This window comes from Anomaloglossus baeobatrachus, chromosome 3 (genome assembly GCF_048569485.1).
Source record: "Anomaloglossus baeobatrachus isolate aAnoBae1 chromosome 3, aAnoBae1.hap1, whole genome shotgun sequence".
In the NCBI taxonomy this organism is placed as follows: Eukaryota; Metazoa; Chordata; class Amphibia; order Anura; family Aromobatidae; genus Anomaloglossus; species Anomaloglossus baeobatrachus.
In genome coordinates, this window is record NC_134355.1 from 158,625,147 (window position 1) to 158,639,538 (window position 14,392).

At 49.7% G+C, this 14,392-nt stretch overlaps 1 protein-coding gene across 2 annotated transcripts in view; it reads right to left on the minus strand.

Annotated features, from left to right (window-relative positions):
• Positions 1-14,392, minus strand: part of SHPRH (SNF2 histone linker PHD RING helicase) — a 241,897-nt gene that overhangs the window by 105,324 nt on the left and 122,181 nt on the right. For both annotated transcript variants that reach the window (XM_075339544.1, XM_075339545.1), the window contains 2 exons: positions 14,144-14,286; positions 12,826-12,999 (listed from right to left, as the gene is read on the minus strand). In XM_075339544.1, the coding sequence (XP_075195659.1) occupies positions 12,826-12,999; positions 14,144-14,286 (317 nt within the window). The remainder of the gene's footprint in view (positions 1-12,825; positions 13,000-14,143; positions 14,287-14,392) is intronic.

Consider the following 14,392-nt stretch of genomic DNA (forward strand, 5'->3'; position numbering starts at 1 on the left):
AATATTGATGTGAAGGGACGATTCTATTGGAGTCCAGGTTCCTTGAGCCCTGTGGTGGAGAAAAACCGCTCCCCAACCGGACAGGCTCGCGTCCGTGGTGACCACGGCCCAGGTTGGGGGGAGGAAGGATTTTCCCCGAGACAGAGATGTGGGTAGGAGCCACCACTGAAGTGATGTTTTGGCTGCAAGTGAAAGAGAGATGTTCTTGTCGAGGGAAGCCAAACTCTTGTCCCATTTGCGAAGAATGTCCCATTGGAGTGGCCGTAGATGGAATTGCGCGAACGGCACTGCCTCCATAGCTGCAACCATCTTCCCCAGGAAGTGCATGAGGCGCCTTAAGGGGTGTGACTGACTCCGAAGAAGTGACTGCACCCCCGCCTGCAGAGAAAGCGGTTTGTCCCGCGGTAGCTTGACTAACGCTGGCTGGGTATGAAACTCCATCCCGAGGTAAATCAGTGATTGGGTCGGCGTCAACTTGGATTTCGGGAAATTGATGATCCACCCGAACTGCTGGAGAGTCGCCAGAGTGACGGTAAGACTTTGTTGACAAGCCACCCGAGAAGGGGCCCTGACTAGGAGATCGTCCAAGTATGGGATCATTGAGTGGCCCTGAGAGTGCAGGACCGCCACGACGGATGCCATGACTTTGGTGAAAACCCGTGGGGCTGTCGCCAGGCCGAAGGGCAATGCGACGAACTGGAGGTGTTCGTCCCCGATGGCGAAACGCAGGAAACGTTGATGTTCGGGTGCGATCGGCACATGGAGATAAGCATCCTTGATGTCGATCGATGCTAGGAAGTCTCCTTGTGACATCGAGGCGATGACCAAGCGGAGAGATTCCATCCGAAACCGTCGGGTTCTCACATGTCTGTTGAGCAGCTTGAGGTCCAGAACGGGACGGAATGACCCGTCCTTTTTTGGCACCACGAACAAGTTGGAGTAAAATCCGCGACCACGTTCCTGATGGGGAACGGGAATCACAACTCCTTCTGTCTTCAGAGCGTCCACTGCCTGAAAAAGTGCGTCGGCCTGTGCGGGGGGTGGGGAGGTTCTGAAAAAACGAGCCGTAGGTCGAGAGCTGAACTCTATCCTGTAACCATGAGACAGAATGTCTCTCACCCATCGGTCTTGAACGTGTGGCCACCAGGTGTCGCCAAAGCGGGAGAGCCTGCCACCGACCGAGGATGTGGCTAGATGAGGCCGAGAGTCATGAGGAGGTCATCTTGGAGGCAGTGCCTCCTGCGGCCTTTTGGGGGCGTGACTTGGACCGCCACGCATAGGAGTTCCTCTGGCCTTTCTCCGGCCGGTTGGACGAAGAGGATTGGGGCTTGGCGGAGGGACGAAAGGACCGAAACCTCGATTGGATTTTTCTCCGCTGAGGTCTCTTAGGTTTGGACAGGGGTAAGGAGGAGTCCTTTCCCGAGGATTCCTTAATAATCTCATCCAACCGTTCGCCAAACAAACGTTCGCCAGAAAAAGGCAAACCAGTTAAGAACCTTTTGGAAGCAGAGTCTGCTTTCCATTCGCGCAGCCACATGGCCCTGCGGACTGTCACGGAGTTAGCGGATGCTACAGCCGTACGGCTAGCGTAGTCCAGGACGGCGTTCATGGCGTAGGACGAAAATGCTGATGCCTGAGAGGTCAAGGAAGACACATGCGGAGCAGAATTCCGCGTGACGGCATTAATCTCAGTCAGACATGCCGAGATTGCTTGGAGAGCCCACACAGCCGCAAAGGCCGGGGCAAAAGACGCGCCCGTGGCCTCATAAATAGACTTCACCAAGAGCTCTATCTGTCTGTCAGTGGCATCCTTCAGGGATGAGCCATCGGCAACAGACACAACGGACCTAGCAGCCAATCTAGAGACTGGAGGATCCACCTTGGGAGAGTGTGCCCAGCCCTTAACAACTTCAGGTGGAAAGGGATAATGCGTATCAGTGTGCCGTTTAGCAAAGCGCTTGTCCGGGACCGCTCTGGGCTTCTGGACAGCGTCCCTGAAGTTAGAGTGATCAAAAAACGTATTGCGCGTACGTTTGGGGAATCGAAATTGGTGTTTCTCCTGCTGAGAAGCAGACTCCTCTGCAGGAGGAGGCGGTGGTGAGAGATCCAACACCTGGTTGATGGACGAGATAAGATCATTTACTAAGGCGCCCCCCTCAGGGGTATCAAGGTTAAGGGCGAAGTCAGGGTCAGAGCCCTGAGCTCCCACGTCCGCCTCGTCTTCCTGAGAGTCCTCAAACTGGGATCCAGAGCAGCGTGAGGAGGCCGGGGAAGAGTCCCAGCGAGGCCGCTTAGCAGGTCTGGGGCTGCGATCCGGACAGGAGTCCTCCGCCTGGGACCTAGGGGCTATCCTGGGAGCGCGCTGCGGCGCGGACCGAGAAGGGCCTGGAGGAGACAAACTAACAGGGACTGGGGCCTGTGAAGAGCCCGGTCTGGACTGCAATGCCTCAAGCAGCTTAGATGACCATTTGTCCATAGACTGTGCAATGGATTGAGAAAGTGACAGAGAGTTTCTCAGCGAAAGAGGCCAACACCGGTGACTCTGTCCCTGCAGCCTGCTCAGGGGGAGCAGGGGGATCTACCTGAGCCGAGGGGCCCACAATTACCCTAGGCTCTGGCTGAGCAAGCGTGGCAGGAGTCGAGCATTGATCACAGTGAGGGTAGGTGGATCCCGCAGGCAACATAGCCCCACAAGAGGTACAGGCCGCGAAAAAAATCTGTGCCTTAGTAGCTTTGCTCCTTGTGGACGACATGCTGTTGCCTCTTAGGAGAGTGACCACTGAGGGTATATGGGAAAAGGGTATACCGCCTTTCCGAACAGATATATATATCTATTATATATATATCTATTATATATATATATATCTATTATATATTATATATTATATATTATATATTATATATTATATATTATATATATATATATATATATATATATATATATATATATATATATATATATATATATATATATATATATATATATATATATATATATATATATATATATATATATATATACATACATATATCCCGACACCTTAGGGGGACCAGCACCGGGTGACCGGTGTGGCTTACCAACCACTCACAAGCGGCGTGTGTCCTCCAGATTCCCTGTCGTGGATCCCCCGGAGCTGCAGAGCCTTGCTGCTGAATAGCATCCACCGGCAGAATGCTAAAAATGGCTGCCGGAGCTCTCAGGGGGGGAGTGGAGCCGGGGGCGGCGCTAGCAGAGAGCGGGAATCTGGAGTCCCCAAGTGGTCAATGAGGGGGGAGGGAGTCATGCAGGATGCTCCAGCCCTCAAGGCCGACGTCATGTCGGTAATCCTGCCCTTACCCCTGACAGGCAGGCTCGGGGGCGGGATTTTTCGGACTAGGCCGCGGCGAAGCCGGGGGCTAAATTTAAGGCCGCGCCCGACAAGCAGGCACGGTCGGCGCGGAAGTCCGCCGAAAAGATAACGGACGGAACCACCGCGGCTTCCAGGGAGCAGGTGCGACCCCTGTACAGTCCCCACATGAGGATACAGAGTACCTTCAAGTTGCAGGGCCCGGTCCCTGGGGATGAAGAAGCTCCGGTCCGGCAGGTTCCACCAGGGGCTGCGGAGGGAGCACGGCCCCAGTACATGGATGACCGCATAGGATCCCACTTCTCCCAGAGCCGCATAAGGGATGGTGAAGGAGACGGCATGTGGCTCCAGCCTCCGTACCCGCAATGGGTACCTCAACCTTAACAACACCGCCGACTTAGTGGGGTGAGAAGGGAACATGCCGGGGACCCCATCGGGGACCTCTTTTCTTCCATCCGACATAACTATGTATGAGAATGCATGAGTGGATGTGTGCCTCCTTCCACACAAAGCATAAAACTGAGGAGCCCGTGGTCCACGGGAGGGTGTATAGGCAGAGGGGAGGGGTTACACTTTTTTAAGTCTTTTTTAAGTCTCCCAATGGAGCGACAAAAAAAACTCTTTGAATGAGAAGGTGTGTCCAAACTTTTGGTCTGCACTATATATATATATTATATATATATATAATATATATATATATATATATATATATATATATATATATATATATATATATATATATATATATATATATATATATATATGTATATACACACACATATTGAACAGAACGCAAAGTGAATGAACAAGTAAGTATAAATCAAATCCCTATTTGGTGTGCGCACGCTTTGCTTCAAAACAGTATCAAAGCATCAATTCTTCTACTTATCATTCCACAATTTTTGAAGGAACTCAAAAGAGGAAGTTACCATATTTTTCGGACCATAAGACGCACTTTTTTTCCTCCAAATTTGGGAGGAAAGTGTGGGGTGCGTCTTATGGTCTGAAGCTGCAGGGTAGGGAGCTGTGGGGAGTCAGCGCTATGCAGTGGGATCACAGGAGGCAGGGAGGGTCGCTGCTGCAGGAAGCCGGCAGCTGGAGAAACCACGTGTGCTCGCTGCTTAAAGTAAATGAATATTCATTAGCTGCTCCCCGCCCACCTCTCTCTGCAGTCAGCGGGGGTGAGGAGCAGCAAATCAATAGTTTAATGTAAACAACGGTCACACGTGCGAGCTCCAGCCCTGGCTTCCTGCAGAGCTGGGGAGACTGTGTGTCCGCTGTTTAGGAGGCAGGAGCAGGGTGCCGCTGCAGCCATGTCTGGCCCGGAAGAAGTGTAGATCTGTGCAGTGTCCGGGCCAGAGCACGGCATACCTTCACAGCACAGCCGCAGTCTCTGTGCTGAGGGCTCAAATTACTTTCACTTTGCTCCTGCCTCTGCTCAGTCTCCCGTAGCTGACAAGGACCTACAGTGATGTAATGCAGAGGGGTGGCCAGAGCAGCACAGAACAGCACAGTGCCTGCCTCTACATTACATCACTGCAGGTCCTCGAGCACATCAGTAAAAGGAAGGCAATAAATAATATAGTATATAAAGACATTACTGTACACCTGGATGGGGTTGAATCATATATATATATATTACACACACACACACACATATACATATATATACACACATACACACACACAGTATGTAACTATATATGCACACACACACATACACAATATAACTATATAAACACACACATATACATATATATATATATATATATATATATATATATATATGAGTGTGTGTGTATATAGTTATATCATGTGTATGTGTGCGTGTGTGTGCATATATAGAGTTATATACTGTGTGTGTGTATATATCACACACACACAGTATATAACTCTATATATGCACACACAAGCACACAATATAACTATATATACACACACACACACACACACACCAGATTGGAGGATCACACATATAATGATGGGGAACATACATATTCCACGATGGGGGCCATATATACCTGGAAGGTACCCAGAATGGGGGATATGAGGACAGAATTTGGGGATATTATTACCTCAGTAACACTGTCAGCAGTAAAATAACAGTGTGTCATGACCACATTCTTTTACTTTAATTTTATTTTTTTTCTATTTTTTCCTCCTCTAAAACAAGGGTGCGTCTTATAGTCCGGTGCGTCTTATAGTCCGAAAAGAAGGGAATTTTGTTTACTTACCGTAAATTCCTTTTCTTCTAGCTCTAATTGGGAGACCCAGACAATTGGGTGTATAGCTACTGCCTCCGGAGGCCACACAAAGTATTACACTTAAAAGTGTAAGGCCCCTCCCCTACTGCCTATACACCCCCCGTGGGATCACGGGCTCCTCAGTTTTAGTGCAAAAGCAAGAAGGAGGAAAGCCAATAAACTGGTTTAAGCAAATTCAATCCGAAGGAATATCGGAGAACTGAAACCATTCAACATGAACAACATGTGTATACAAAAAAACAGGGGCGGGTGCTGGGTCTCCCAATTAGAGCTAGAAGAAAAGGAATTTACGGTAAGTAAACAAAATTCCCTTCTTCTTTGTCGCTCTATTGGGAGACCCAGACAATTGGGATGTCCAAAAGCAATCCCTGGGTGGGTAAAATAATACCTCGTGATAGGGCCATAAAAACGGCCCTTTTTTACAGGTGGGCAATCGCCGCCTGAAGGACTTGTCTACCTAGGCTGGCGTCCGCCGAAGCATAGGTATGCACCTGATAATGCTTGGAAAAAGTGTGCAGACTCGACCAGGTAGCCGCCTGGCACACTTGCTGAGCCGTAGCCTGGTGCCGTAATGCCCAGGACGCACCCACGGCTCTGGTAGAATGGGCCTTCAGCCCTGAGGGAACCGGAAGCCCCGCAGAACGGTAGGCTTCAAGAATTGGTTCCTTGATCCACCGAGCCAGGGTGGATTTGGAAGCTTGCGACCCTTTACGCTGGCCGGCGACAAGGACAAAGAGTGCATCCGAACGGCGCAGAGGTGCCGTGCGGGAAATGTAGATTCTGAGTGCTCTCACCAGATCCAACAAATGCAAATCCCTTTCACATTGATGAACTGGACGAGGACACAAAGAAGGTAAGGAGATATCCTGATTGAGATGAAAGGGGGATACCACCTTAGGAAGAAACTCCGGAATCGGACGCAGAACCACCTTGTCCTGGTGAAACACCAGGAAGGGAGATTTGCATGACAGCGTTGCTAGCTCGGACACTCTCCGAAGAGACGTGACCGCTACTAGAAAGGCCACGTTCTGTGAAAGGCGAGACAGGGAAACATCCCTCAAAGGCTCGAAAGGCGGCTTCTGGAGAGCAATTAGAACCCTGTTCAGATCCCAGGGCTCTAACGGCCGCTTGTAAGGAGGGACGATATGACAAACCCCTTGCAGGAACGTGCGTACCTGAGGAAGTCGTGCTAGGCGCTTCTGAAAAAATACAGATAGCGCAGAGACTTGTCCCTTAAGGGAGCCGAGCGACAGAACTTTTTCCAACCCGGATTGCAGGAAGGAAAGAAAAGTAGGCAAAGCAAATGGCCAGGGAGAAACTTCCTGAGCAGAGCACCAAGCTAAGAATATCTTCCACGTCCTGTGGTAGATCTTGGCAGAGGTTGGTTTCCTAGCCTGTCTCATGGTGGCAATGACCTCTTGAGATAATCCTGAAGACGCTAGGATCCAGGACTCAATGGCCACACAGTCAGGCTCAGGGCCGCAGAATTCTGATGGAAAAACGGCCCTTGAGACAGCAAGTCTGGCCGGTCTGGTAGTGCCCACGGTTGTCCTACCGTGAGATGCCACAGATCCGGGTACCACGACCTCCTTGGCCAGTCTGGAGCGACGAGGATGGCGCGGCGGCAGTCGGACCTGATCTTGCGTAGCACTCTGGGCAACAGCGCCAGAGGTGGGAACACATAAGGCAGCCGGAACTGCGACCAATCTTGAACTAAGGCGTCCGCCGCCAGAGCTCTGAGATCGTGAGACCGTGCCATGAAGGCCGGGACCTTGTTGTTGTGCCGGGACGCCATTAGGTCGACGTCCGGCCTCCCCCAGCGGCGACAAATTTCCTGAAACACGTCCGGGTGAAGAGACCATTCTCCTGCGTCCATACCCTGGCGACTGAGGAAGTCTGCTTCCCAGTTTTCTACGCCCGGGATGTGAACTGCGGATATGGTGGATGCCGTGTCTTCCACCCACGTCAGAATCCGCCGGACTTCCTGGAAGGCTTGCCGACTGCGTGTCCCTCCTTGGTGGTTGATGTATGCCACCGCTGTGGAGTTGTCCGACTGAATTCGGATCTGCTTGCCTTCTAGCCACTGCTGGAAGGCTTGTAGGGCAAGATACACTGCTCTGATTTCCAGAACATTGATCTGAAGGGTGGACTCTTGCTGAGTCCACGTACCTTGAGCCCTGTGGTGGAGAAAAACTGCTCCCCACCCTGATAGACTCGCGTCCGTTGTGACCACCGCCCAGGATGGGGGTAGGAAAGACTTTCCTATTGACAATGAGGAGGGAAGAAGCCACCACTGAAGAGAATCCTTGGCCGCCTGAGAAAGGGAGACGTTCCTGTCCAGGGACGTCGACTTCCCGTCCCATTGGCGGAGAATGTCCCATTGTAGTGGACGCAGATGAAACTGCGCGAAAGGGACTGCCTCCATTGCTGCTACCATCTTCCCCAAGAAGTGCATGAGGCGTCTCAAGGGGTGCGACTGGCCCTGAAGGAGAGATTGCACCCCTGTCTGTAGTGAACGCTGTTTGTCCAGCGGAAGCATCACTATCGCTGAGAGAGTATGAAACTCTATGCCAAGGTATGTTATCGATTGGGTTGGGGTCAGATTTGACTTTGAAAAGTTGATGATCCACCCGAAACTCTGGAGAGTCTCCAGCGCAACGTTCAGGCTGTGTTGGCATGCCTCTTGAGAGGGTGCCTTGACAAGTAGATCGTCCAAGTAAGGGATCACAGAGTGACCCTGAGAGTGCAGGACTGCTACTACTGCTGCCATGACCTTGGTGAAGACCCTTGGGGCTGTCGCCAGACCGAAAGGCAGGGCTACGAACTGAAGGTGTTCGTTTCCTATAACGAAGCGTAGAAAACGCTGGTGCTCTGGAGCAATCGGCACGTGGAGATAAGCATCTTTGATGTCTATTGATGCTAGGAAATCTCCTTGAGACATTGAGGCGATGACGGAGCGGAGGGATTCCATCCGGAACCGCCTGGTTTTCACATGCTTGTTGAGCAGTTTTAGGTCCAGAACAGGACGGAAAGACCCGTCCTTTTTTGGCACCACAAACAAATTGGAGTAAAAACCGTGACCTTGCTCCTGAAGAGGAACAGGGATCACCACTCCTTCTGCCTTTAAAGAGCACACCGCCTGCAGAAGAGCCTCGGCTCGGCCGGGAGGCGGAGAAGTTCTGAAGAATCGAGTTGGAGGACGAGAACTGAACTCTATCCTGTACCCGTGAGACAGAATGTCTCTCACCCAACGGTCTTTGACATGTGGCAGCCAAATGTCGCCAAAGCGGGAGAGCCTGCCACCGACCGAGGATGCGGAGAGAGGAGGCCGAGAGTCATGAGGAAGCCGCCTTGGTAGCGGTTCCTCCGGCTGCTTTCTTTGGGCGTGACTGAGCCCGCCAAGAATCTGAGCTCCTCTGATCCTTTTGAGTCCTTTTGGACGAGGAGAATTGGGACCTGCCCGAGCCTCGAAAGGACCGAAACCTGGACTTTCCCCTCCTCTGTTGGGGTTTATTTGGTCTGGGCTGAGGTAAGGATGAATCCTTACCCTTGGACTGTTTAATGATTTCATCCAATCTCTCACCAAACAGTCTGTCACCAGAAAATGGTAAACTGGTTAAGCACTTCTTGGAAGCAGAATCTGCCTTCCATTCCCTTAACCACAAGGCCCTGCGTAAAACTACGGAGTTGGCGGACGCCACTGCCGTACGGCTCGTAGAGTCCAGGACAGCATTAATAGCGTAAGACGCAAATGCAGACATTTGAGAAGTTAAGGACGCTACTTGCGGAACAGATGTACGTGTGACAGTGTCAATCTGCGCCAGACCAGCTGAAATAGCTTGGAGTGCCCATACAGCTGCGAATGCTGGAGCAAACGACGCGCCGATAGCTTCATAGATGGATTTCAACCAGAGCTCCATCTGTCTGTCAGTGGCATCTTTAAGCGAAGCCCCATCTTCCACTGCAACTATGGATCTAGCCGCAAGCCTGGAGATTGGGGGATCCACCTTTGGACACTGGGTCCAGCTCTTGACCACGTCCGGGGGAAAGGGATAACGTGTATCCTTAAGACGTTTGGAGAAACGCTTATCTGGATAAGCGTGGTGTTTCTGGACTGACTCTCTAAAGTCAGAGTGGTCCAGAAAAGTACTCAATTTACGCTTGGGATACCTGAAATGGAATTTCTCCTGCTGTGAAGCTGACCCCTCCACTGGAGGAGCTGGGGAAGAAATATCCAACATTTTATTAATGGACGCTATGAGATCATTCACTATTGCGTCCCCATCAGGTGTATCCAGATTGAGAGCGGTCTCAGGATCAGAATCCTGATCAGCTACCTCTGCCTCATCATACAGAGAGTCCTCCTGCTGGGACCCTGACCAGTGTGATGAAGTCGAGGGTCGCTCATAGCGAGCTCGCTTAGGCTGTCTGGGACTGTCGTCCGTGTCAGAGCCATCACCCCGGGATGCATGGGACCCCCCCGGAGCACGGATTTGTTCCAAATGAGGGGGGCCAGGGAGCATTGAATCAACAGTGCCCATGGTCTGAGTTACCGGTCTGGACTGCAAAGTCTCAAGGATTTTAGTCATAGTCACCGACAATCTATCAGCAAAAACTGCAAACTCCGTCCCTGTCACCTGGACAGTGTTCACAGGTGGTTCTCCTTGGGCCACCTCTAGCACAGACCCCGGCTGAGCAAGTGCTACAGGGGCCGAACATTGCACACAATGGGGGTCAGTGGCACCTGCCGGTAGAACAGCCTCACATGCGGTACAAGTAGCATAGAAAGCCTGTGTCCTGGCCCCCTTGCTTTTTGCGGACGACATGCTGTTGTCTAGCAATCTAGGAGGGTATATAGCCAAGAATAGCGACCGTACAGTGCACTGTATAGCATACAAGCATAAAGTACAAATGAACACTTCGGCACTAGTGGGGTCAGCACCCGAGGTGCCGCTTACCGCCCGCTCCAAGCGGGTGTGTGGTCGCCAGAATCCCGTGTCTGGGTCTCCCAGAGCTTGTCTCCCCTCTCCAGTCAGACTGCAAACAGGAATGGCTGCCGGCGTCCTGTGAAGAGGGGCGGGCCGTGGGCGTGCCCCAGACAAAGTGCGGGAAACTGGCGTCCCACTGTGCCCAGTGAGGGGGGTTGGAGTATGCTAAGCAGACTCCAGCCCTCGGCGCTGACGTTCTGACCAGCGTCCCGCCCTTCCCCTGACTGGCAGGCCTGGGGGCGGGAACGAAACGGAACTAGGCCGCAAAAGCCGGGGACTCGATTTATAAGCGCGGCCGTCGTATAAGCACGGCCAGCGCGGAAGTCCCCGGCGCACCACAAGTCCCAGCCACGCCGCAGTGTAAAAAACCGCCAGCAGCGGCCGGCGCGGCAGTCCCTAATACATAAACTCACTCAGCGAAGCTGCAGTGAGTAAAGCACAAGCGCGCCGCGCTGCTGTCCCCGGCGCACTAACACACCCAGCAATGCTGCAGTGTGTGTGTACGGGGACACAGAGTACCTTAATGTAGCAGGGTCCTGTCCCTGACGATACTCAGCTCCATGTCCAGCAGATTCCCAGGGGCTGTGGACGGAGCACGGTCTCCTGTGCCTGGAGACCGATGGGATCCCACTTCACCCAGAGCCCTAAGGGGATGGGGAAGGAAAGCAGCATGTGGGCTCCAGCCTCCGTACCCGCAATGGGTACCTCAACCTTAACAAACACCGCCAACAAAAGTGGGGTGAGAAGGGAGCATGCTGGGGGCCCTAGTATGGGCCCTCTTTTCTTCCATCCGACAAAGTCAGCAGCTGCTGCTGACTAAACAGTGGAGCTATGCGTGGATGTTAGCCTCCTTCGCACAAAGCATGAAAACTGAGGAGCCCGTGATCCCACGGGGGGTGTATAGGCAGTAGGGGAGGGGCCTTACACTTTTAAGTGTAATACTTTGTGTGGCCTCCGGAGGCAGTAGCTATACACCCAATTGTCTGGGTCTCCCAATAGAGCGACAAAGAAATACGGTATTCCAAACATCTTGGAGAACTAACCACAGATCTTCTGTGGATGTAGAAGGAAACAAATCCTTCTGTCTCTTTATGTAATCCCAGACAGACTATGTTGAGATTACATCCGGCTTTTCGCCCGTTCCAGTGCACGCCAGTACAGTGTATACAGTACAGTGGCAGCACGAAAAGCTACGGTCACATACTGTCATGTGACCGGAGCATGTGACCCAGAAGTTACAGCACTGCCATTGTACTATATACACTGTACTGGCGTGCGCCGGAACCGGCAAACCGGCGAAAAGCCGGATGTGTGAAACCGGCCTTAGTGGGGAGCCAGTTCATCACTTCCAGGACTCTGCTCTTTTTTATGCTGAACATAGTTCTTAAACGTATTGGCTGTATGTTTGGGGATGTTGTCCTGCTGCAGACTACATTTGGAGCTCTATATTATACTGATATCAGATGGGGGAGCAAAAACCTGGGGACAGATTCTTTTTAATGATGACCAAATCTCCAACTTCATTTGTTGAAATGCAGCATCAAACTTACAAGGAACTTGCATTCTGTTAGAGCCCAAACAATTAAAATTTTGACAACAGTCCAGAGAACCTACAGCCGTTTTTTGCACACCAGTTCCTATATTTTTATGCATAGTTCAGTCACTTGGCCTTGTTTCCATGTCAAAAGGTATGGGTTCTGGCTACAATTCTTACATGGAGAACAATTCTGGCCAAACTTTGCCAGTCAATGGGTGTAGCTGCCAGTTCTGAGCTGATGGCGTTGCAGGTCATCTTTCAATTTTGAAGGAAAATAAGCATGATGTGTTTTGCCATCTGCTGACCACTGGGTTTATAAAGCTCCAGTATGCTTTAAAACCTTTCCTGGGAGAGACTTTGCCGATGCACTATAATTACCTTAGGATTTGTTGCTGTGCTCAAGCTTGCCATGGTGTATGACTTGTGTGATATTAAACAATATTCCACAACATCTTCCACAACATTTTTTTGCTTTGCCACTTATATCCAACCGTAATCTGTCCACTGTATTTTTTGTGAGTTATAACTATTGGTTTCTGAATACAAGATGGGTAAAATGGGATGGCAAGGGAGATTTTGAAAGCCTGAATTCTATAAATATCTTTAAGGTCCTCAAAAGTACATATAACATAAGGGAATTTGTCAGGGAGATGCACTGGCAATACATGTATACTATACATCGTACATACATATGGAGTGGCAGCCGACCGACTCTAAGGTGGCATATTGATGCGGTCTGGATGACCTCTTGAGATGGAGGACCTTCAAGGTTCTTCACCGCTTCTCTGACTTGCTTCTGGCACGTTCTCACTTCTTCCATTTGAGTGGTAACAATGTACTGAAGGCCTCTGCAGTCCCGAAACCTGAGGAGCATAACATGTGTTATTACAAACTAATTGCATTGTTAAGAGAAAGAATTGGATGTTTAGCCACAGAAGAAACCGATGTGTGATTAGGTGAGAACATAAGGACAGAGTTCAGACCTTTGCATTATATAAAAGTTTTGAATCTCCGCTTTTATATATTAGCTTAATACTTCTAGGCGCAATACAGTAGGTACGGAAAGTATTCAGACCCCTTTAAAGTTTTCACTTTGTTTCATTGCAGCCATTTGATAAATTCAAAAAAGCTCATTTTGTTTCTCATTAATGTACACTCTGCACCCCATCTTGACAGAAAATTTCCCAGAAATGTTTGCAAATTTATTACACAAGAAAAACTGAAATATCACATGAAGATATGTACATGGAGACAAAGATGTAGTCCATGTTAAATAAGTTATCATGATGCAAATGATATCCCATCATAGAAAAGTGTATTGTGACACCGAACAATACAAATTCAATGGCTTTGTTGTATTTAAGGCAATCTCCATCTTTGGGGGACAATTTGGTTTCTTAAATGTATACGTAATGCTAAGAATCATTTTTGCAATTGGGCTTCATTAAAACTTTTGCCCCGCTGCCTTCTATATTGTCTGTGCTCCACGGTCTATGGCAGGCTGCAGGAAGAGGAAATGAGGAATCCATGAGCTCATTAATTTTTTTTCTGGAAGAAAATGGGAATGACATGTATAGGCAACCCGATCGGAGGACAAGATGGTATATAGGAAGAAAAGTTGAGCATAGTTATATGTTGGTTTGTTGGAAAAGATTCAGTTTAGTTTGTATTTTATTCACTGAAATGTCAGGTGTCTGTATCTAAGAGTCCAGTGGATGGTCCTATCAGTGATTGACAGCTATCCCTGCATGCACAGCCACAAATGATTGTTTGCAGCTGTATAACTGTAGCATTTACACAATGCACAGGGTGTTTACCTTCAGACAATATACTGATATGGAGTAGAATATGAAGCTTTTATTGTATATTTCAGATCTTATTTATATTCATTAACAGTCTGAAAATTGTCCTGAAAGCAAAAGTGTTACAAACAGTGTCACCAATATGCCTTATTACTACTTCTCTGGACCAAAACACACATTTGTGACAACCCCCCATTAACCTTACTTATCTGCCATGGACAGCTTGTTCACTTGGTGTTTATAGCTGACCGCTATTTCATTTTGCACACGCTGAACTAGATCTTCATCATTAGCATTTTGGATGGCACGCTGGATGACATCAATCCACCAGGGAGAGGAGAAGTTAATCTGCAAAAGAAATTAAACATTTTCGGTTGAACTTGAAGCTACAGCATTTTGAAAGGATTAGGGTTATCCTCAGAAGCGGCAGATAAAGGGATAAAAGCAAATAAGG